This window comes from Rhamphochromis longiceps, linkage group LG7 (genome assembly GCF_057381845.1).
Source record: "Rhamphochromis longiceps isolate RC_006_pf linkage group LG7, R_longiceps_female_GT1.1, whole genome shotgun sequence".
Taxonomy (NCBI): Eukaryota; Metazoa; Chordata; class Actinopteri; order Cichliformes; family Cichlidae; genus Rhamphochromis; species Rhamphochromis longiceps.
In genome coordinates this window covers 29,560,026-29,584,115 of record NC_140563.1, presented here as the reverse complement: position 1 = coordinate 29,584,115, position 24,090 = coordinate 29,560,026, and the positions used below count along the sequence as shown (strand labels likewise).

Genomic DNA, 24,090 nt, shown 5'->3' with positions numbered 1-24,090 from the left:
GATATGGTTTTTCAATTATGTCCGGGTGGAAATTCGGGATTGTCCTGGAAAAAGCGGGAGGATTGGCATGTATGCCATAATTAGTAGTGTTTTTCGGAAAATAAGTCACTCTTCAAATTAATCCTTTGATTTCTGAAAAATCTACAGTGCGCCTTATGTATGAATTCTGGTTGTGCTTACTGAACTTAACCGATTTTATGTGGTACACGGTGCTCAAAAAACTCAAAAAATGGAGTTCCTGTTCCGACTTTCAAACTCAGCAAGTCCAACTTTAGGGGCTATCTAGTCGAAGGCTCCAACTCAGAGATTGCCTCCCACTTCAAATGGAACACATTATAAAATATGTTTACCTGGCTAATGGTAGCTAGTTAGCCTCTTTATACTGTTACACAATTTAATGGTGTAAAAAAAATATCAACATTTAACATTACATCATTTGTTTTTAGGTTAGCTTGCTAGCATTACCATAATAATTTACCTTAAACTGAAAGTTAACTTCCTGTTTATTCAAATAGACATCATCAGATTAAACTGGATTTTCTCTGGTTGATGTTAGTTGCTAACATGGGCACGCTAGTTGATTTAGAATTTATCAGCTAGCTGGCTGACCCTCATTTACTGATGTACCGTATGAAAACATCCATGTGCCCTGTGTATGTTAGCCAATCAGAATCTGTGTGAAGCAGCTGGACTGTGCAATCTGCATACAGTCACGCCCCCATTTTTCTACATAAGGAAACACCTTTACCTGGATGTGAAGCAGAGACATTGGTGATGATGTAAGAGCAGCTCTGAGGCTTTACTGCTACTTTTGTTCTTTTGTCCAGTATCCCTCTCCTCCCCCTTAGCAGGTGGCAGCAGATGGCCGCCCCTCCCTGAGCCTTTTTATGGCCAGAGGTTTCTTCCTGTTAAAAGGGAGTTTTAACAGGAAGAAACTCACTCTCACCAACTGCTTGTTCACTGTTGGGATTTCTCTGCATGATTGTGAGATTTTTATCTTACAATATAAAGCACCTTAATGTGACTGATGCTGTGGCTTGGCGTTATAAGTAAAACTGATTCTGAGCATCTTGTTACCTACGACATTTAGGACTATAATGATGTATGGTTTGGAGATGGTGGCACTAAGGCTGTCTTAAGATGATAAGATCTTCAATGGCAGTGAGCAGGATGACATCAGAAGAGAGTGGACATATTTGACAAAGGCTGATGAAGATGGAGGAAAAGAGGAAGAACTTGAGGGAGGTTCGTAGTCTTGCGGACTGTTGATGTTGTGACCATAAGCTCACAAAAAGAGCAGCACTGCTGCTGAGCACCTGTGGCAAGCTGTAGATCAGCTGAGATCAAGAAAAGGATGCGAGGCAGCGAGGTAAAAATCAATGAGGTTTATTTGCAGTCACAATGCTTACACTATATGTAGCAGACATCCAAACAACTCAAACAGCTATTCACTCTATGGACCCAACACATTCACATCAGGGACACAAGCCAAAAAATTAGGAACTCAATAAACATCCGTGAGTGCTGACATGGTTAGAGATGAGCTAGTTGTCACAAACAGTTAGCAGCAACATCGTAGAGAGTAACACAAGTTGCTAATAGACTCCACTTCCTGCTTCTCTTTGTACACCTTCTGCCAAGGTTTGACGACCGATCCGGACGCCTTCGCCGCACTCCCGCCTCGATGGTTTCCCCCTGTTGCTTCCCGCTTGGTGGCTCAGACCTTGGCTGTTTGAGCTCCATCGCGGGTTCAAGCCGTCGCAGCACCGTGAGACACCACATACACGCACGCCAGGCAACAGAGAGCCACTCCACGCACACGCAAACACACACAACATCAACGCACACGCCAAAAAGGACTCCCTAAAAAAAGGGGGGCAGGCCGAGACCTGGTCCGAGGAATCCAGAGTGTAAACAAAATGGTGGAAACTGCACCCAGCCTACCAGAGGGGAAAATGTAGCTGTGACCATGTTGCTTACACGTTCATCAAGCAGCAGGCGTGCGACACCTGCAGGACGTCACCACTGGCGCAGCCGCCATGCTCAGAGGAAGGCAGAGCCGCGGCGATGCAGACGGGTGCCTTAAAGGGAAGTTCTGCTGCTTTTTTTTTTTTTTTTTTATACAATAAAAACAAAACAAAAAACCTCCATCACTTTCTGTGAATTCAGTCAGCTGACGCTGGAGAGGATTTCACGTTTTTAACTGCATGAAAACAACAAATAACGTGGTGAAACCTGAAATTTCAGAAAATATGACCTTATGTACTCCAAAAACCGTCAAAGAAACAATTCATGTGGCGATGAACAAACGGTGACCTTCCTCCCTGACTTCCTGTGTGGTTTTTCTTGGTCACGAGTCTTTAAACGCAGTCATGTTGCCGTATTCGACTTGAGACTTGGTAGAAATTGGTGCTGCCTGAAGATCTGTGGAGGTTTCAGCTCAGCTTTAAACGTTTTCCTCGATCAGTGGATTCAGTGTTTTGGACTTTGTTCTGTCGGTCAGACACTCAAGAACATCAACACAGAAAATCTGAGACATGAACTCTATTAACCCGACAACATCCTGTAAAAGTCGCAATATTAAACCAGTCGTCGAGGCGAATCGGGGTAATACTGTAATGTTACCATGTGATCACTTTAACAGTGTTTTTCCTGAGTTTGAAGACTCGTTTAAAGGCTCGTGTGGTTCTGTTTTAGTCGAGCTGAAGCCGATAACAGCAGCTGGTGATCATGATGAACACTCGGGTCACGAGGCAACGAGAAGCTGAAGTTAAAACATGCAGATTATTAGAGGACGTCTGCACTCCGACACTCCTCTGATGTCAAAGCAGATTTACGGAGGTTTAAACATGCCGCTTTTACGATCTGTTTAAAGTCTGTCTGAAAAAGAATCCTCACATCTAGTTTTATATGATTCATTGTGTTAATTCAACTGAAAATATGATAAGTGAGTGTGATTATATCCTCATTTTCTGCTGGTTTCATTGGGAAAGTTTATTTTCATTACAAAGAGGAAAAAAAAAAATCTACAGAAAGCACGAGAATTTTTAAGGTGAAGATATCGGAGAGCTGAAAACTCACTCGGGGACTGTTAAGTGGGGCGAAAGCAGGAAGTGCCCCAGCTTCAGGAGCTCGAGTCTGAAATGTTTGTTTGAAATGCTGCAGATCATTTTGTCTGATAAATGAATAACATCTGAATAACAGGGAAAAAAATGAAAAATAACTTTTAAGGAGACGTCTTCAGATGTTTGACAAATGTTTAAAAATCAAAAGATGAATCGCTTAAAATAACGCAGCATTAATTAATCATCAGAACGAGCAAGTTAATAATCTGCTTTAGTATTGCGGGAAAAAGAAGAGCTGGAACTCAAGAACAAAATATCTAAAAGTTCAACATTTGAAACATTTTGAGACTGAAAACTTTTATGACCCTTCGTCACAACAGAAGCTCTAATCAAGGAATAATCAGCAGATTATTAAATCAAAAATCTGACTGAAGATTGATAATTATGTCCGACTTTGTGTCGCCACTAAAATCGTCACTGCAGCTCCAGTAATAATAATATAATTATTATTATCATCATCATCATCATCATACTAATACGGCTTTGATGAAGCCTCTCTGAGGATTTCCTCTATATTTGCAAACCTCCTGTCAGCCTGATGACACCCTGAACTTCCCTGAATGTTGAAATGTCAGCCTGTGTGTTGTGTGATCGCTTGTTTTACTGTAACCATAAAGAGGTAAAGTTTTGTTTTGATCACGCTTTAGTCAAACTGAAGTTGATGACGTGCCAGCTTATTGTTCTGCAGCTTACAGTTAATGATAATAATAATAATAATAACAACGACAACCACGGGGGTTTTGATGAATCTTTTTAAATGATGGCTGGAGAAAAAGTGTCACGTGACCAAGAAAAACAGGAGCTAATCACTATTTCTGTCTTTAAATCATTTTTATGACGCTCTGACAAACATGCTGACATTAGACCAACTTTAAGCTGAAGGTTTAGCGAGCCTTCACAATAAAAGCAGCTCTAATGAAAGATGTTTGGTCTGCTGAAGGTGTTTAATTTTGTCCGAGCACCACGGAAAAGCCCAAAGACCTCCAGGTTAGTGTTTATGGGCAAAGAAAAACAGGAAACGAGGATGAAGGTGGCGTTTTTCTACCTCGCCGTGACCAAAATGTGACGGTTTTGTGACACCGAGGAGGAAAAGCAGCAGGACGGTCCCTCTGAGGCCGTCATTCGGGAATATTTACATCACTTCAAGCAGCAGAGACAGAGAAAAATGTACAACATGGATGCTCTGAGCCTCCCTTTCCGTTAGTGTGTGTACCTGCTTCCTGTGCTTGCCCCGCCCACCCTCCGGCCTCATGCCCACGCAGACAGACATGTGCACTAACTCACTACTCTGTAAAAAGCTCAATCACACGTTGGTTTGTCGTCTCGTCTTTGTGGGTTTTTAAAGTCGATCATTATAAACATTGTTCAAAATGTTACGAAAGAAAATGTACACTTGGTTTCTCGGGTGGTTTCTATACAAGGCAGGCAGAAGCGGATTACTACGTTTACCGGCGTTCGTCCTTTCGTCCCCTCGCCGCCTCTTCTGGCTGCGGCGCACTCCACTTCCTGTCAGTGATTCAGAGTGCTCAGACATGCTCCCTCCCCCCCCCTCTGTTCGAGCAGCCAGGCGAGCCGGACGCGGCGGGCTGGCTTTAAAATAGATCTGTATATATTTATATATGCTTATATCAAAAAGGAGGAGGGGGAGGGCTGAATTGGTGTCGTGGCGGGGTGATGATCCCTGGGCATCCGGGCCCGGGGGGGGAGAGGGGGATGCAGAGAGGTGAGGGGTAGGAGGCCGTGGAGAGGCGGGTCGAGGGGCCGGGCGAACTCGGTGGGCGGCCGCGTGGAATGTCAGCTCATCATGTCGTTGCTGTTGACGCCGTATGTCGAGTTCTTCATGCTGTCGTTCACCTCCCTCCTGAACACTGACAAGTTCTGTGTGAACCTGCAGAACACACACAGAGCATTTTTACCTCGTCAGGCACACGAACAACTCCCCTCAGTGTTCCCCTGCAGGAGGTCAGAACCAGCTAATCCTGACTGTTAAGATCCGCCCACATTAAAACGCGTTTATTTGTGGAAAACCTCCGAAAGGCAGTGCTCCTTTCAGGGCCTGAATTTCTGACCAGCGTGTAACGACGTGTTTTTACAGAATAAATTTGTGGTTTTGTGAATGAAGTCTGGTGGAGAGGAGCAGATCTGCGGCATCAGCACAGAAACACTCGTTAGTTACCGAGGGCAAGGGTTACCGTGGGAATCATTAGGATTTTTCGGTTGTTACAGCACAGACTGATGTATAACTGCTCGACTGGAGTAATGTGACCATGCACTGCACAAACAGCAGTATTATCTGCACGTCAGCCATGTTTAAAACTCGGTTTGAGGTTAGATATAGATCGCGAACAAACACAATATTTGTACAGAAATTATTTCGAGCTCATTTTTCACAGTTTTCACCCTTTTAGGTCACCCAGACCTTCAGCTGCTGCTGCATCACGCCTTCTGAAAGTTCTCCATCAGCAGCTTTACTTTCCTAATTCAGTTCCTTCCAGCTGATGAGGAAATGTGTGTTCGGGATCACAACGTAATCTAACGTAACTGGATGACTTCCTCCATACACCGATCGTCCTGACATCCCCCTGACAGCAGGTTATATTATAATGCACAATGTGTGTCTCCAAAAATAAGGTGTGTCGCTGTTCCACATCACTAAACACTGGTCTTCATATATCTTTCAGGCTGTTTAGGATTACACAAGAAAAAAATGTTTTCCTCCAGTTTAAGTGAGTAATAAATCAGTGACAGTAGTAATCGAGTCCACAGCAGTACCTTTAGTTTGTACCTACTTCTGGGTGTGGCTTTCTGCAGGTAACCCTGTCTGTGGATCACAACCTCATACAATCCCTGCTGCAGAGTCTGAATGATCACAGACTGAGTGACAGTCTGTGAGTGGCTTTTATCTCTAACGCTAAGCTACGATCCTGACCGAGTCTAGCGTGTCTCACGTCTCCACCCGTTTTTCACGTTCCTGACCACCTGAGAGGATGAATGCTGCCTGCTCTCACCTGTCCCGGTTCTTTGTTAGTAGATTTCTCTCAATTCCCTCCATCAAGTTCTCGAAACATAAGTGCATGGCTTGCTGCTTCTCAGGCGGCTGGCTGTTGACAATGCTGTTCCTCAAGTCAGCGAAATACTGCAGTTAGAAAAAACACACGTGTTATAGCGCACATTGACCCACGCGGTGCCACCTCTGAGGCGAGTGCGAGCGGCAGTTACCTTCTCGTTGAGCAGGATGAGGCCTAAGAGAGGCCGCGACATGGACCACTGGTTCCTGCAGTCCTCGAAGATGATGATGTTCAGAACGGTGGACAGCATCTGATCAACGACAGCAGCAAGGTGTCAACACGTGTGTGTGTGTGTGGTCAGGTGACTCAGGTGTGATCAGCTCACCTGCTGGATCATCTCCGGGTGCTGCTGCATGATGTGCAGGAAGCGGTCATCTGTCGCCATGGGAGCGGGCCGCTTCTTGGTGGAGCGCGACAGCTGCTTGAACAGGTAGGTGACGATGTGGTCGAGGCTGGAGCAGCAGCCGGTGCACACCATCGTATCTGAAACACACACAAAGACACAATGATGTAACTTCAACACACACGCACGCACACAGAAACACACACACACACACGCACACAGAAACACACACACACACACACACACACCTGACCAACGTCGCTGCCTTACCGAGTGCTGTGAGGCCTTCTGATATGGAGGACAGGATGTACATGACCACGTGAGGCTCCAGGCTCGCGATGAAGTTCATGTGGTCCTGCGTCAGCACTTCCAGCAGAGAGTAGAAGGACTGGCTGAGCTTCGGGTAGTCCTGCAGAGACAGGACCAGAGGTCAAGGGTTAAAAACTCACTCAAACGGAGTCCACGTCTCCAAAGTCACAAAAACCTGTGAGGAGGTGGAGCATACCAGCAGGTCACTGTGAGGGATGGACAGCAGTAGTTTGATGAAGGTCTGTAAGGCATTGTCCAGAGCGTCGTCGCCATACAGACGGAAGACCCCGAAGTTGACATAGTTCCCGCTGAGCACCGCCTTCAGCATAGCAAAGCACACGCTGACGCCCTTCAGCTTCACCCCGTACACCTGGTCCTTAGGGACCTCGCCCAGCGTCAGGATCCGATTCCCTGAAGGAGAAAACAGGAACTCGATGAGCGGCCCAGAACAAAGACAGGTATATCTTTGAGGCGGTTGAGTGGGGGTCAAAGGTTGTACCATAGGTCGTGATCATCTTGCTTGTTTCTCTGAACAGCAGGATGCCGTTTGGCGACGACACATCAAACTGAAGCCGCTGTGATCTGAAAACAAAACAAAAACCAAACACAGTTAGTGACCTTTCACCTCTACATTTGATCTGAAAGGAGACGCGCTTTGGTTTCTGAGCCGAGTAAAACATCACTGAAAACAATCTACATTAGTCACGCCTCACCAGAACTCTGAAAACATTAGGTGTCAGACCTCTGAGGCGGCTTCCTCATTTAAAACTTGACTATTCTGCTGACGTTCACTGTGTGTACTCTTAGAATGAACCAATGAAAACACTCCCACAGCTCCTGCTGGGAGGGAAAATGCTACAATCATAGCTGATCCCAGGCCGCCAGTGGGCTGCCTTTACTTTCTTTGAGTCGTCTCTGGATCCTCACAGGCTGAACCGTTGTAAGGATGTGACAGCACAGAGGTCAGAGGTCATACTCTTAAACCTGCCCCTTCGTCACTGGGCAGGTTTACCTGTTGTGGACGAGCTCTGCCATGAGCTTGAGGACTGGCGTGGTGCATGCTGGGTCGTGGTACCACAGTTCGATGGCCCGCTGCAGGATGGGCATGTAGGTCGGGTATCTGCGGAGCGGGTTAAGGACACACTTTCATCGTTTACACAATAAACAGAAAAACCAGGATCTGACCGCGTGCTGATCTGAAGTCAGTGTAAGGATACATCCAGTCAAACAGCATCATGAAGCTCGTCTTGGCGTTGAAGGCGAATGCAATTCCTCGCAGGTCCCGGACCAAACCCACCAGAGTCCTCTGCAGGAGGAAGAGGAGGAAGGTCAATGTTTCGAAACGTGCTCAGCTGCTTCTGCTGGAGTTTCCTCGTGTTTAAGCAGGGTCACAATTTTATTAGCACAACTCTGAGTTACACCCGCTTTATTCTTTATCCCTGCTACACCGCCATCGCTGTGTCACACATGCGTTTACGCACACACACAGAAACACAAACACGAGCAACACAATGTGTGTCTGTCTGCAAAAACAGAAATAAATGTTTGACAAAACTGATGCTGTTTATGTGTCTGTATGTTTGTGAGGGTGTTCTGACCTTGGCTTCCTGCTCGTTAAAGGTGTTTGTACTCAGCATCTGAGCCACTGCTTCAAACGCCGCCGTCAGAGGCAGCATGAACTGTTCGAACTGGTCCTCATCTTCACCTGCAGACACAGACACACACGAGGCCCAGTGTAAACTGTGTGTGTGTGGCTCCTGCAGACCACGTCACACTTCATTTCCAGGCACCAGTATCTCTCCTGTTTCAGCTTTTGTGTTGTTACAAGATAAAAACTTTCTGCTGCTTCTTCATCACAAGGGGCGCCGCAGTGGGTCGTTCTGGATCTGTGTCTCAGCGACCTTTTGCCAAGTGAAGTCTACAAAAAGTCCGAAACTGAAGAACTTGAAGCCACACCAGCGTGTGTGTTTGTGTCTGCGTACCTAAATCGACCATCAGCAGGCGTCCTAGTGCAGTGTAGAAGGTGGTCCGACACCTCATGTCGCTCAGGTTGGACTGGTTGTTCACTCCCAGGAAGGAGAAGTGCTCGCTCTGACAAAGACAGCAGCAGGAAGTTCATCACAGCTCACTTTCTTCTTCGTCTGTGATGCTTGTGTGTCAGCTCAACGCGTTTTAATCAGACGTGAAACTTGGGCTCCGATAAATGTGAAGTACTCACCGTGTGGTTGTTCAGCATGAACTGGACAGCGCTGAGCTTCACCAGCTTCCTTACGCTGCTGTACGTGCAGACAGTGAAGTCAAGGAGAAAACGCTGACCCAGAGCCCCACCCCTTCCTTTAACTCAGTGCCTGGTTTAACCTTTAAGTCCTTAAGATGGATTCATTATCCTGCTCAGTAGCTTTTCATGACTCACGGTTCATAATTATCCTTATTTATTAGGCACCAGGCCCTCAGCTGATCTGAAACAAGCTGCTCAACATTTAAAGACAACTTTCTTCTGATTGGCTGCCCCTCATTAACGATAAGATCAGGTGGGCAAGGCTTCTTTTGCTTTACTTTCACTACACAAAAACAACAGCAAAGATAAAAACTAGACTAAATCAACATGAAAACATTTGTGTGGGTCACAGACATGAAGGATATCCTAAGGAGAGGTCGTTCAGGAGCTGGAGTGTCTTGGAGGTGATTGGTTCACACTGGCCCCAGTACTTCAAGTTTGTGATACTGAAAGAGAGGAAAGTTTACTTCTACATATTTACAGCGGCTGAGAGTTCGTTTAACTTTGAACATCGGCTCTCAGGTGTGCCGGAGTTACCTGGACTTCAGTTACTCACATTTTCCCTATAAAGACGCTGAGTACCATCGTCTCGTCATTCAAGCCCAAAACTTCTGATAGTCGTCGATAAAGCTACGGACAAACACAAACAGGAAGTCACATGATCACCACGCGGCTGCCACTTCAGAGGACGCTTCAAGTCATTTCTGTGTTTTCAGTTTGGAACAGTCTGCACCGAATTCTGCTTCTTATTATTTTACTTTAGTTCCAATGAAAACAGAAACAATAATAATAAATATTTTAATAAAATAATATCAAACCTGTCCACATTCAGTAAAATACTGAACATTTTACTGAATGCTTGATCACCCTCAGCGTTTAAAAAGGGTTTCAGGACTTTACTACTCCCCTAAATTTAGTTTTAGCCCCAAAACGCTAAATCGATTGAATCCAGCCAGCCAGAAATCAGTAATTTGGCCCGAGCACTGTGTGAACAACGCTCCAGATTCAGCCAGACTTCCCAGCCCGAGAACAGGTACTGGAACTGAATCCAAAAGTAAGGCCTCGGGTTTGACCGATGTTTTGACAAAACCGACTGAGATTCTCCGAGCTCTGGAGGTTGCAGACTTTTCTGAGTTTCTCGTGGGCATCCTGAGGCATTCCTGGGCCAGCAGAGATATATAATCATATACTCTGTGCAGTGAGTTACTGGTGCGCCCCGGGGAACCACTGGAGGAGCAGGAGGAGGAGGCTGACCATGTGACTCACAGCTGACTCTATGCCTACCTAACACCACATCCTGAATTTTAAACACCACCATGATGCTCTGCGAGCCAGCAGGGGGCGCTAACACCAACCACAATTTACTTTCAAGCACTTATCTGGATGTTCACACTTTGCAGTTTCTGAGCAGAGAGATCACACAGAGTCAGACCTGCTCATTCATGTCAGCTGAAAGGGGTGGAGCTTACAGAGAGGCGCGCCTTACCTTTGATGATTTCTGCACCTGGTCACCGATGTAGATCTTTCTGAACTGCTCGAAGAAGCTGAGCATGGCCAGCTCCAGCCTCTCATTCCCAGCTTGAGCGAGCCGCGAGTCTGTCAGGTTCATGAGCTGGAGCACCCTGAGGCAAACGCAGGAAACGCAAGGTCAGGCTTTCAGCGACAGGAAGTCACGCCCCCAGACACCGGCTCGCCACATTCGCACTCTTACCGACAGACTAACTCTCCATCCATGGCATCCTGCTCGTCTGTGCTCGCGAACGACACGCGTCCTCCGATCACTGCCCCGATTATGTAAACCAACCACGTGAGCCGACCTGCAGAGAAGCAGAGGAGGCGTCAGACTCCCGAAGTCCCCAAAATAGCACAGGGGTGGGGCTCGCGCTCTTACCCTCCTGCACTGTGATGTCCATGGCGCTCGAGTTGGTGGACTGCAGCAGCTCCTGGTAGGTTTGAGCCGCCTGGTCGAACAGCTGGACGAGCAGTGCGCATGTCTTCTCGTACTCGCAGCGGCCGATGGTGGAGAGCTGGTCCAGCTGCTGCTGAACGAGGCCGGCGTCGTCCAGAGGGTCCTCCAGCCCGTCCCTACGGACAGAGACATGCTCAGCTCATCCCTAAAAACCCTCAGGTGAAGTTTGCCTGAGCCATCACCGACCCAACCCTTCAGACTCAAACCATCGTCACTGCACCGATTCACAGCCACAAACACCGAACACATCATGGGAGTAACATCCAGAATCTGTTCCCAACACATCTAAGTTTTTATGTACATCTTATGAACGCATTAATTAAATTAATGGAATAAATGGAAATGCAATCTTTTGCTGGAAAATCAAACAAGATGAAATCCTGTCTAACTTTAAGGTTGGTTTAAGTCTCACCTGAGGATGACATGGACCGACTCGAGTCGGGACGTGATGTAGGCCTTGGTGACCTCTGGAGTGTACGTCTCCAGCAGATGGGGCTCCGTGGCTTTAACATAAGGGACTGACGCTGCCAGGCGCTGCCACAGGCTCAGCAGGTAGTGAACACTGTTGGGGGCGAACTCCCAGTGCTGAGGAGGAAGAGTAGGAGTAAAGAGTCAGGTACACAACACTGCTGCTTGACCACGATGTAAGTGTGTGTGTGTGTGAATATATACACACATACACTTTTTTTTTTTTTTTTTTTTTAAACGTGGATGACACACACATACACTATTACAGACGGAAAAAGTTAAAAAACCCACCTGCAGACTGGTGACGGTGAAGTTGGCGATGAGGCGGATGACCTCTGGGTAGTTTTCCACTTTGACCAGCTCACCCAGCTGGTAGTTACTCTTCAGCCTCGCCAGCAGGCGGCAGAACTCGTGGTAGTTGTTTGGATCGGGCAAACACTGAAGCACAAACACACATTGTTCAACACACACGAAGCTACAGAGGTGTGTGTGTTTTCAGACAGGTGTGTGTTACCTGTGGGTTTGCCAGTATCCTCTTCACTCCGTCCACCAGGTGTGACAGAAACTTTGCTCGCTCTGCATTGTTGAAGAGAGACCTCCGAACTGAGGCGATCTGAACTAGACACGACAACACCTGCACCCAGACACACACACGAACAGTAAAGCTTCACGCATCAGTCTGCAGGCTGTAGTCACATGACTGTGCTCACTTACCAGTGGGGAGAGGGATGGAGGGATGGAATGATATAAATTGAAAAACAGCTGCAGGGTGGAGGAATCGAGGAACGCTGCAGAAGACAAAACACAGATTTAACCGTTTTCATGTTGTCGTGAGGCAGTAAATATCAGTAACAACACCACATTAATCTGTAAGCGGCGGGCGCCTCGCTCCTCTACCTGATCTCCATGATGTGGGGATCTGCACGGTGCACAAGTCGTCCGACGACTCGTCCGTGGAGGTTCCTATGAAGTCGTAGTTGAGGCAATTGTAGCTGAGCTTCAGGAGCTGCATCAGCAGGCCGTGCTGAGACTCATCGTTCAGGTTCAGGTTCTTCCCTGAAGCCTGAAAAGCAAACGCATCATCATCATCATCAGCATCAACAAACCGCCATCATCATCAGCTTCACTCAGGCATTTAATATGATCTGTTAGTGTCCACAGCGAGCTGCCTCACTCAAAATACATCTTTATATGAGTTTTTATAGCAGCTTTGCGTGATCCACAGGTCAAAATAATCCTTTGTCCTACAATGGGCCTTAGTTCAGCCTTTAAGACCCCCATTTTCTTTTGATTGGCCAACTTGTGGAAGCCTGCTTAAGGGCAGCACTTATGTTTTCCTTGCAGAGATCACATTTTCATACTTTCTGCTCTTTGTTTGAAGCATCAACTCATGTTTAATATGAACATTAAATATCTGACACAAAGAAGACACAAGTTTTATTCTGACAGCGTCAGACTAACATGGACATGCAAAGAAAAAGAATAAATCTAAAGTTAAGGTAGATAAATTGAGGAATTGATACAAAATTAAATACAGAACAAAAATAAAATAACACAGGTCTGAAATAATTAAAAAAACTAAAAGCGGGAAATCAGTACAAAAATGAAATGCAGTGTATATGTAAGCCTGTATGGGAGAAACTGCCGACAGGACGAAACAAACCTGCTTGAGGAGGTTGCAGGAAAGCGTGAAAATGTCAAAGAGCGAGGAGTCTCTGAACGAGGAGGCGATCTTCCTGTGTTTGGTCAGAGGATGCGTCGTGTCGGCCTGAGGAGAAAAAAAAAAAAAAGAAAAGAAAAAAAAGATCAGAGTCGGCAGAAAATCTGAGGACCAACTAATGCTGGTGATTTCATCATCAACAAAAAATAAATAAAAATGACACTTCCAGAGTTTAGCTTCAATATCCTGCACTGTACGCTCACTGTATATTACACAGATATATTTTATTTTGGAATCAAGTCACTGGAAAGGTATGCTGGATATGCTGAACTCGTTTTGTAGTATAGAACCCAGTTTGGTCTGGACACGTCACCAAACATGCAAACTCTTCGGCCTGCTGTGGTCGTCGATCACTGCGAGGATCTGTTTAAATCTGCCACACCTCCATAAATTGCACGCTGTGACTTACCTGATTGATCTCATTGGTCAGCTGGGACAGGATGGTGACTCCTATGATGCAGTGTTCAACGCTGTCCTGTAAAAACAACCACACAAAAGGTTACAAACGCACACAGATCAGGTTAAACTAATCCAGGCTTAAATGATCCTGTTTCTTTCTTTCTTCTCACACACTGAATAAAACAGGTCCAGAAACAGAGTAAGCAGGTTTGAGCCATGCGGAGAAGTCATTATGACATCAAAGTACGCTGCACATTTACACCAGATCAAATGAGCCTACTTAACAGTTATAAAAGCACCGAAATCACCATGGTAATGATCGAACCAATAAGCTGAATCTTCTTACTTTTAAAAACTTGCTTAAAACTTTTTATTCTGACAAATTAAACAAATAAATATACACAAGATTCACAGGACAGAAGGGTTTCAGCGCTCTGACCTGCAGGAAGCGTGTCACGTCTGCGATCACGTTTCTGAACACATAGTCGTCTTTCTGACAGTCGAACCAGCCCAGCTTGGTGATCCTGGCGTAGAGCTGGATCAGAGCCTGCGTCACAAACGCCGCCAACTTCGGCCGCGTCGCCAGGTAGTTCAGCACATAGTTCCCTGAAAAAACAAACAAACAAAACATTTAGCAGGGGCTTTTCAAAATAAGACACTAAAACACCCTGCTTTGCTTTACTGAAAACCCCACAACCTGTTCAACTAGTAATGTCGATTTTGTTTTATTTTGAAAGACAAACATCTTCATTGTCATTATTGAGGTTTGATGAGTGCATCTCTGTTGTGACTGTTAATGCATCACTCCAGCTTCTCTTTAATCCTCAGACTGACCTGACCTGCAGGGTTTATCCGCTTTTTTCAGGAGATACTCACGGATATCAATGCGTTGCTCGAGGGGTAGAGGGTTGCTGGTCCGAGAAACCAGTTTTGACAAACAGGTGGCTGCGAGCAGCTGAGAATATGAAGACTGACAGGAGACAAAACAGTGAGGTCAGGTTATCTCCTCTGACAGCCATCTACATGCTTTTATTCTGACAACAGAAGAGGAAATGGCCTTTCAGATATGCTGGTTAGTGAAGGGGTTGCTCCATCATTATCTCAGGCAGATGAAAAAAAATTGAAATCTTAAAATATACCCTCACACCTACAGAAACCTGCTCATAAATATGAAGTACGAGTTGACTCCACTTCATTTTAGAGTTACCTCCTCATTAGTGTGGGGGTCAGCGATCTTCACCTGGATGACACGATACTTCATCCATCCCAATTAAAACAAACCCTTTGAAATATTTCAGTTTGTGTTTATCAAGCACCGAATATGATATAAATATTAAGTACAAATATTTAAAAATTTGTTGTGTTGGGATTCTTGGATTTTATCGTGTGTCTGCACGTTGTGGTCATGTATCTGTGTGATACCATTTCTCTCTATGAGAGGAAACGCTGCCCACACTTGAGGTAAAGCTTTTGCAGGTGAACCTGTGGATGGATTAGTCGGTGCTCAGCTAACCCTCATCAGGGCGTGACTCCTCCCCCTCATTTTTCACTGACTTGACTTTTGTCCAAGTGAAAGATGGAGCACAAAACTGAAAGTCTTCATGCTTTCAGCTTCTCCAAAAATCCCCCATCATGTCTGCTGAGTCTGATCTGAATCTGCAGGGTCAGGCACAGGACTGTCTGACCCTGCAGAGCATCATCTCTGCTAACGTGGGAAAGTTAAACTGAAGCTGCTTGGACAGTCCGGCTGTAGTCTGTACTCACGCTGCCTCTCTCCAGCAGCAGCTGACATTTGCTGAGACAGTCGGGGCTGTTGGTGAATTCCACCAGAGCTTTCTCAGCCTGGTGTCGGACGGCGGTGTCGGTGGTCTCGTACAGCTGCTTACACAGGATCTCCAGCTGGGCGAGGCCCTGGATAAGACAGAGGGACACAGCGCAGGCTTATCAGTGAGCCGCAGCCGGCTCGAGTCTTTCATCGTTTCAGACAAACAGAGATCACAGCAGATAAGACGGGCAGCCACGCCGAGCTTTACACACTCATAATCACAGACACACATGCCGAGCGCCATCTGCTCCAACCGTCTCGGGTTACTTTCTAGGAAAACTACACCGACAGGGCCAAAGATGGGGGACAGCGGCATGAGTGCAGGTGGAAGCTGATGGTCTGATGGTGTTTACAGCCTCCACCTAGGTGCGCTAGCCACCTCCACTCGTGTGATGCGTTGAGGGTACATGGAGTGAGGTATGACAGAGCACTGCATCATGTGTGTCGAACTTCTGCAGGCGTCAGATAAGCGGCGAGCACCAAACCCCGCCCACGGTGATGCCCGCAGACCCTCAGCTTACACTCAGCTTCACGTGAAACTCAAGTTCAACAGTAACACACACACACACACACACACACACACACACACACACACACACACACACACCTAACATCTAATAACATCTAAGAAAAAGAAAACTAAACCGAAAAGATATTCCGCAAAAAAGTTATAAAAATAGAACGAGAGCATTTTCCAGTTTTCCTCATAAATTTTTTTCCTCGTGTAAATTTTCCATGTTTTCCCGAGGTGTCGGCATCAGCCTGATTCCGGCTCTTCCCGGTGCAGCAAATTCAAATTCAAATTCAAATTCAAATTTTTATTTGTCACGTACACAGTCATACACAGTACGATATGTAGTGAAATACTTGGACAACTGCTCGTGACCTAAAGAGAACAAAAAAAGGAAAGGCTATGAATAAGATAGGAAATAAATATGAAAAATTAAAAAGGGTAAATTTAACTAGGAAGGAATAAAATATAAATTAAGGTTAAAAATGAAATAACTGTACAACACAAATTAGAATGAAGGGTAAATTTAACTGGGAAGAATAAGATAAAATATATAAATTAAAGTTGAAAATAAAATAACTGTACAACAAAATACACAATATAGAACTATATAAGAATGTATGAAGAAATCTAAATCTAAATAAATATATACACAATAACAGCAGCTGTACAAGTATTAACCGGAAATGAAGAATATAGTGACCAGTGTTGTGCAAAACCAAAGTCCAGAAAGTCCAGTGTGTGTGTAAGAACCATATGTGTGGGTCAGTACTGTGTGGTGGTGTGATTAAGAGACCGTATCGCCTGCGGGAAGAAGCTCCTCCTCAGTCTCTCTGTGTTGGTCTTCAGGCAGCGGAATCGTTTTCCTGACCTCAACAGAGAGAACAGTCCATTGTTGGGATGGCTGAGGTCCTTCACGATCTTCCTGGCCTTGGTCCAGCACCGCCTGCTGTAGATTGAGTGCAGGTCAGGGAGCTCGGAGCGGATGGTGCGCTCAGCTGACCGCACAACCCTCTGTAGAGCTCGTCTGTCCTGCATGGTGCTGTTCCCGAACCAGGTTAAGATGTTTCCCGCCAGGATGCTCTCTATGGTGCACGAGTAAAAGTTCCTGAGCACCTTGGAGGGCAGTTGGAAGTCTCTCAAGCGTCTGAGGTGGTAGAGACGCTGTCGGGCCTTTTTCACCACGGTGTTGATGTGACAGGACCATGACAGGTCCTGCGTGATGTGAACTCCGAGGTATTTGAAGCTGTCCACTCTCTCCACTGGGCACTCGTTGATGACGGGGGTCTGGTAGTTCCTCTCCTGCTTAGTGCTGAAGTCCACTATCAGCTCCTTTGTCTTACTGACGTTTAGAAGGAGGTTGTTCCTCTGGCACCAGTTCTCCAGATTCCTAATCTCCTTCAGGTAGGCCGTCTCGTTGTTATCAGAGATCAGGCCCACCACGACGGTGTCGTCAGCAAACTTGATGGTGGTGGTGGAGCTGGTAGTGGCCACACAGTCATATGTGTACAAAGAGTACAGCAGGGGGCTCAGAACACACCCCTGGGGGGCTCCAGTGCTGAGAGTGGTGGAGGCTGAGACATGTCCGCCCATCCTTACTGCCTGTGGTCTGCCAGTTAGGAAGTTGGAGATCCACTGACACATAGATGAGCTGAGTCCCAGATGCTCCAGCTTGGTGGTGAGTGTGGAGGGAATTATGGTGTTAAATGCAGAGCTGTAGTCTATGAAGAGCATTTTAACATAATTCCCCCTTCTAGTGTCCAAGTGAGTGAGTGATGTGTGGAGGAGATGAGAGATGGCATCGTCTGTGGAACGATTTGGACGGTAAGCGAACTGTAGTGGGTCCAGTGTGTCTGGTAGTGAAGAAATGATGAAGTCTCTGACCAGGCGTTCAAAGCACTTCATCACTACTGAGGTGAGGGCTACAGGGCGATAGTCATTGAGAGAAGCAGGGTGGGGTTTCTTCGGGACAGGAACAATGATGGACTCTTTGAAGCATGTGGGGATCACCGACTGAGATAAAGAGATGTTGAATATCTCAGTGAACACAGGAGCTAGCTGGTATGCGCAGTCTCTGAGGATACGACCTGGGATGCCGTCTGGTCCTGCTGCTTTCCTGGTGTTCACTCTCTTGAAGGCTCTCCTTACTTCATGCTCGGAGATGACGAGCACGTTTCCGGTGCTGGCAGCCGACAGATGCTTCCAGTTTCTAATTTTAAATCAAACTGTTTCTATTTTTAAATTTGTGCCGTGCGTCTGGCCTGCAGACGGATGTTTTCTGGATTTTAACTGCTGCTTTTATTTTGCAGATACATACTCTGGGTGCTTTAATCTCACAGGTGACATCCACTCTCTCTAACGACCAGCAGGGGGTGACTCTTCTGAGGTCTGATTGGATGCAAGCCACCTGACCTCTGAGCTCATCAAACGCTTTCTGATGAGTTTGTAGGTTAGTTTTATGAGTGAATAAAAGTGAAGTTTATTTTGGTCCCATTAGAGTGAGGGAGGACGATAGTGAGTCTTGACTGCTGAGTCCGTTTTAGATATGAAAATCAACCAGATCTAAGAAACGCTCCCAAACTTCCTGTAACTCTGAAATCATTCACAGTATTAAGGTTAATTTTTCATGGCTTCATTAAATTAAATTAAAAATGAAATCAGCTGATTCTGAAGTTTCCTTTGATTTGGTTGATTTAATATGAAATGAACTGTTTTCAGTCTATTTTACAAAATAAAAGCTTCTGTAATTAAGTGAAAATGACAAAGAAATCTGGGCTAGACAATGACCACAGAGGTTCATAGAGAGCTGCATGCTTTACTTTCATTATTCAGGACTAACCTGAACTTCTGCCATTTGAACTGGTTCCCATAACACAGGAGCTGGTTTTACAACTTCCTCACAAAGTTTCCTCACCGTGCTGCCACTGAGCAACACTTCTGGGCTGGCGTTAAACTCTCAGATTTCAGTTTTCACAACCATCAAACTGAGCAACAGCAGCGTCACAGATTAACTCACGACCTTCAGATCCCAATGAGAGTGACGGCTTTTGATGGCCTGTTATTCTGTTTGATCACATGTTTGTGACTGAATATCAGCTCTGTGTGCGTCTTTGTCCTGATACTGTTGTTGTATACGTCTCCTTTGAAACAGACTTTTAATGAGAATTTTACCTGATAAATAAAGGATCACTATAAATGTGATGTGACTCGAGCCGGCAGCCTCCAACCATCAGACCAGTTACATGAAATGAAGTTCTCACCAGCTCAACTAAAACTGCTTTCAGCAGGACAGGAAAGACTTCGAGGAAGTAATCTGAATTTCCTGATTTCCAGCAGAACAATTACAGATAAGAAACCAATCAAACAAAAAGAAAATCTTTAAAGTTAAAGTGATCGAGGAGCCTTATTTTTACCTGGCTAACACCAACTTCACCCTGATATACGACTCAAAGTCCTCAAACCACTCATATCGGAAACATTTTAAAATCTGGCTCATAAAGCAACCATTAACCCAAGCATCACGGTGTAAATGTACTGGCTTCCTGCCTCTGGGCTGTATGCAGACCTCCCCTTCATCTCCACCTTCACACCATCACAAGGACTGGAGAGGAACTTTCTCTCACTTGATCAATAAATCAATCGGCTTTAACGCTGATCCATGTGGAAATAAGGATGCAGTTTCTTTACAGTGGCAGCTAACATATCCTCACTGGTCTAACTTTGTGTTTTCAATCCATAAACAGTGTTTTGGTCCATAAACAGTGAAAACTTCACCTGTGCTGACTCTGACGTCTAATCTTAATTAAATAAACCCAGAGACTCACATTTACTGTCACAAACGACTCAGAAACACAAACAAACGTGAAAGAAGTAGCAAACCTTTGATTCCTTTTAAATTCTGTCTATTTGTCTGCATAATTATCATATTCAGTCAATAACTCTTAACACAATTGGTCTCTTTTTATTCGACCGTCTGCTCAAAGAGTTTCTAATAACTTTAGTCCTAAAATGATGATAACCAGAGGAAAGCACATCTTTAACTTCCTGCTCGTAACCCTGCAAGCTCCTTCAACAATATTCTTCTCCATTATATTCAGGACATCTAAAAACTGCAGAACAGAAGGATGCATTTGTTTTTTAGTTTTATAATAAAGATATAAAGCCCAAATTTGTAAATGCTGTAGGTAAGTGTGAAGGTAAATCTGACTTAGAGGGTTGGTACTGGGAGCTTGAGTCCAGCTGCAGGCCTGCGAGCAGCAGTGTGAATGTCACAGATCTGAATTTATCTGCATCGGAGCTTTTTCTGGCGTCAAACCACAACTCTGTTGCCATGCTTTAGCTCATCATTTAGAAACATGCTGCGGCCGTGCTGGAGACACGAGCACACAGGTTTGATGATTTCATCACCGGTTCAGTGACCATGAGATGCTGCAACAGCTGAAAGAGACCAAACTTTGTGTCAGTGCAGGTGTGGGAGGAGGACAGAGGTGTTTTCTTTATGGCTTCAGGAGAGTCCAGCCCACCTCAGAAACACCAACAGCCAGTGAGCCAAGCTTCAGGCTGAAGCTTTACAGGTAAGCTAGTAGAGAAACATCTCAGCCTCCTCTGGTGATGCTGCAGGAGCATCGACCTCCCTGCTGACGGCACACAGACCAGTCAGAATGAAACCACTGAATAAAACACTCAGCTGCACGCGAGACTCGGGAAACTGTTTATTCCTCATCTAAACTCATGAAGAGTCACTTCAATGAAAGTGAGTTACAAAAACAACCGAAGCGTCCAAACAGCAGCTGTGTTCACCAAAGACTTTAAATAACCTGTATTTAAACTGAACATTGTCGTGTTTTTTTTTTTTCACAAATATGCAACTACTACTATCATTTAATCCACCTGGAAACACACAGTGTCCCATGGAGGCGCCATAGAGGTCGGGTGTGATCCTGACAGGATCGCAGGTGTAAGGATGGAGGTGATCTGACCCTTGGAGCTCCCTTAGAGACCAGAGACAGGCTGGCAGATTTGGGAGGAGCTCGTAGCACAGACGCACAGCACCTGACTAGGATGCGTCCCATAGCTGGGGAGTCTCTGCTTAGACCGAGGTAAGCATCAGAAAACAGAGATAATAAATAATAACCTCACCTCACAGGAATAGGTTCAGTCGAAACCTGAGAGCAGATTTTTTATTTATTAACGTATTTTATATTCTATAAACTCCTGACAGCTCTGCAGGCTCGAGCTACGATGGCCCATGTGTGCAGAAACATAATAAACATAATGGAGGGATATCCTTTGAAACCTCCCGAATCATTAAATATTCAGGAGGTGATTTTTGGTCTGCAGCTTATCTCCATAAACAGAGAACCTGTGGGAGGCGTCAGGGAGCAGACGGCTGATCAGCTATTATCTAAAGATTACCAGATGGACATTTAATCATCATTAGCAGGAGTCCTGAACATCACAGGAGCACGGCTGTCAATAAAGGCCACCCCTTTTTATTCAAATAAACACACAGGTGTATGAAAAAACAGACGATTCAGTGCCTGAAATGTCTGAAGAAAAATCCTCTCCATCATCATCTGCTGTCACTACACAAACATTAGAAACTGTTTTATGGAGCTAAAGAGCCCAAATCTCTTTTCCTGCTGTGGACTGACTCCAGCCTGACTGCGTGAGGAACACCAGGGTAAACGTTGGACTTTAATGTGAACTTTTTAGACTGGGGCGGGTGATTCTGACCTCATGGCGTTGGCCTTCGACTCGCCACATCACATCATCATTGAATGACAGCTCATAACAGCTGAACTGACTAAAGTTAGTGTTTGATCACAGGAATGAAGGTGTGTGGGCTCATGCTCTAACGTGAGACGATCTTTTAAAAATTACACGTGAATGTTATTTTAATTACAGTGAGGAAAGTGAACAACCCCCCATCAGAACAAGGCAGCCACATGATCATCAGTCTGGAGACAAACGGCTGAGTGAAAGCAAACAGCACACAGTGGATACGAACAGTAAATATCAGCCTGATCTTTATTCCACCAAAAACTGTCTCAGTAACACCAGAATGAACTTAAGTGGTTCGTTTTCAGTCATTTAATATCATTAAAAATACTTAAGTCTTCGTTCTGTTAGATTTCAGCTAAAAATACTTAAAAACAAGGATCTGGGCTTATTGTGTGTCAGAATCACAGAAATTCAACTTAATCCAGCTACGAGAACTGCCCGACGTGAGGCCCTTCTCTTACTTTACTGGCACATTATTAATTATGAATTTATGAGCTACATCCAGCTCAGTGGTACCAGTATAACCATTACATAAGTGAAGACTTTCACCTGGATTATCAGACAGTTTATGGCACTCACAGGATCATAAACCTGGGAGTAGGTGATGGAGTAAGTGTCATTTCTAGGTAAAAAAAAAAAAGCTTTAAAAACTTTATTTTAGGTTAAATCTGCTAACTTAAAGCTGTTTTTATAAAATTTGCTGTTTTCATGTCTTTGAATTTATAGTTAATCTGTATAACCATGAAAATAGCTGCCAGAATAATTTATATTATCATTTTTATCACTAATAAATATTTTCTCCCCAGTATTCTGACCAGAGCTGAGACTGAAAAACCTGAAATCATCGTCACACGTTTACCCAGAATCCCTCAGAAACTCACCTGAACGTTTGATTACCTGGTAAATTATTGAAATATTAATGAAATCAGGCTGAGATGTTCCACTTTGACCACATTCAGTGAATCTGTGCCCCACCTGAGTTCGTACAATCCTTCCTGGGATTAAAGCTGATCACAGATAAACTGATTAAAGTTACTCTGAAGCAGAAACAATAATAACGAGCTGTTACAGCCGCTAACATGAGAGGATCGGATGAGTTTCTCCTCATAGTTCATGCATGCTGTGCGCAATTAACAATATATTATGTCATGTCACACACAGCTCATGTGACCAGCAGAGAAAACGAAAGCTGGCTTCACCTGTCGGGGTTTCACCTGCCCCTCAGCACAAAGTCTCCACAGTCTCCTCACAGAGTTCCCTGCAGGGGCATCATGGAGGAAGTCCAGAGCAGCTGAACTTCATCCCTCGGCTTCCCAAACATGTGCCGGAGCACAGCGCCTTGGCTAGTTGCCGCTCCATTCTGCCCACACCAGGGTAAAAACCCCCGCTGTCCTCACCCTGGAGCCCCTCGCGGGTCCGGCCCGGTACCGTCGCCCTGTTTCACCGACTAACGCTCACACAGACCAGGTCATGTTTTCAAACACGCTCGGGCGGGAGAAGTTGACGTGTAGATATGCTAACGTTAGCCTAGCCTGCTGCATGGCTGGGTGTCGTTACCGGAGCGAGCCGTGAATAAAAACACAAAAACCTGGAACTCCGGGACAGAAGCTCCGGGTACCGCGCCCGGTCCGTCTAGGATAAGCGTGTTTACGGCGGTTCCCGGTGGCGCCAGGTGACCGTGCGTGCTAGCCTGGCAGCTATCCGTCTGCAGCTAACCGCCTGTTTCATTGTTTACTTCACTGAAATACATCGATTTTTCCCGCCGCTCGCCCTCCGGTTACTCGCCTCTGATGGCCACGGACGCCGGAACTCACCAGGCTGGACACTCGGAGCCCGCAGACTCCCTTGTTCGCCCCGGAGCCCGAGCCCTCCCCTGGCTGCTAGCAGCGGCTAGCCTCCAGCCCGTGCTGTGACAGCAGGCCACAAGTCAACACAGGCGGCCGCATCCTTTCTTTCTCCCCGCTAGCTCCACCGCGGCCGCCGCCCGCACGCACCGGCTGCACGCTAGCTCCGTGCCGGGAGCGGCGCACTCGGATCCGGCCTCAGCTTCAGCTGCGCCCGCCTACAGAAATTATCCGCGACAAAAACATGAAACCTCCGCTTACCTGCACATGATCCGCCATTTTTCTCCATTTCATGCACCTCTCACTCCCCCGCTTATGGGTAACCAAAGTGACAACAGCGCCCCCGCTGGTGGCCGCTGGCAGGACTCCAGCAGCACGATGCAACACAATGTAACACAATGGAACGCAATTTAATATAACACAATACAATTTAATACAATTAAATAC

The 24,090-nt window shown here is 45.7% G+C and overlaps 1 protein-coding gene across 1 annotated transcript; it reads right to left on the bottom strand.

The window, feature by feature from the left end:
• Positions 1-1,370: 1,370 nt before the first annotated feature.
• On the bottom strand, positions 1,371-24,008 carry xpo7 (exportin 7). The gene is made up of 28 exons (XM_085413262.1): positions 23,905-24,008; positions 15,444-15,590; positions 14,556-14,649; positions 14,119-14,285; positions 13,690-13,755; positions 13,224-13,328; positions 12,458-12,623; positions 12,275-12,348; positions 12,075-12,194; positions 11,852-11,998; positions 11,505-11,677; positions 11,015-11,208; positions 10,835-10,940; positions 10,610-10,745; positions 9,680-9,753; positions 9,489-9,569; positions 9,064-9,127; positions 8,828-8,936; positions 8,444-8,550; positions 8,063-8,151; positions 7,858-7,965; positions 7,345-7,427; positions 7,042-7,256; positions 6,807-6,945; positions 6,519-6,676; positions 6,345-6,443; positions 6,134-6,261; positions 1,371-5,013 (listed from the first exon to the last, which is right to left on the bottom strand). The coding sequence occupies exons 1-28, from the start codon at positions 23,935-23,937 to the stop codon at positions 4,920-4,922; spliced, it is 3,276 nt and encodes a 1,091-aa protein (XP_085269388.1). The 5' UTR covers positions 23,938-24,008; the 3' UTR covers positions 1,371-4,919.
• Between the last annotated feature and the right edge of the window lie 82 nt (positions 24,009-24,090).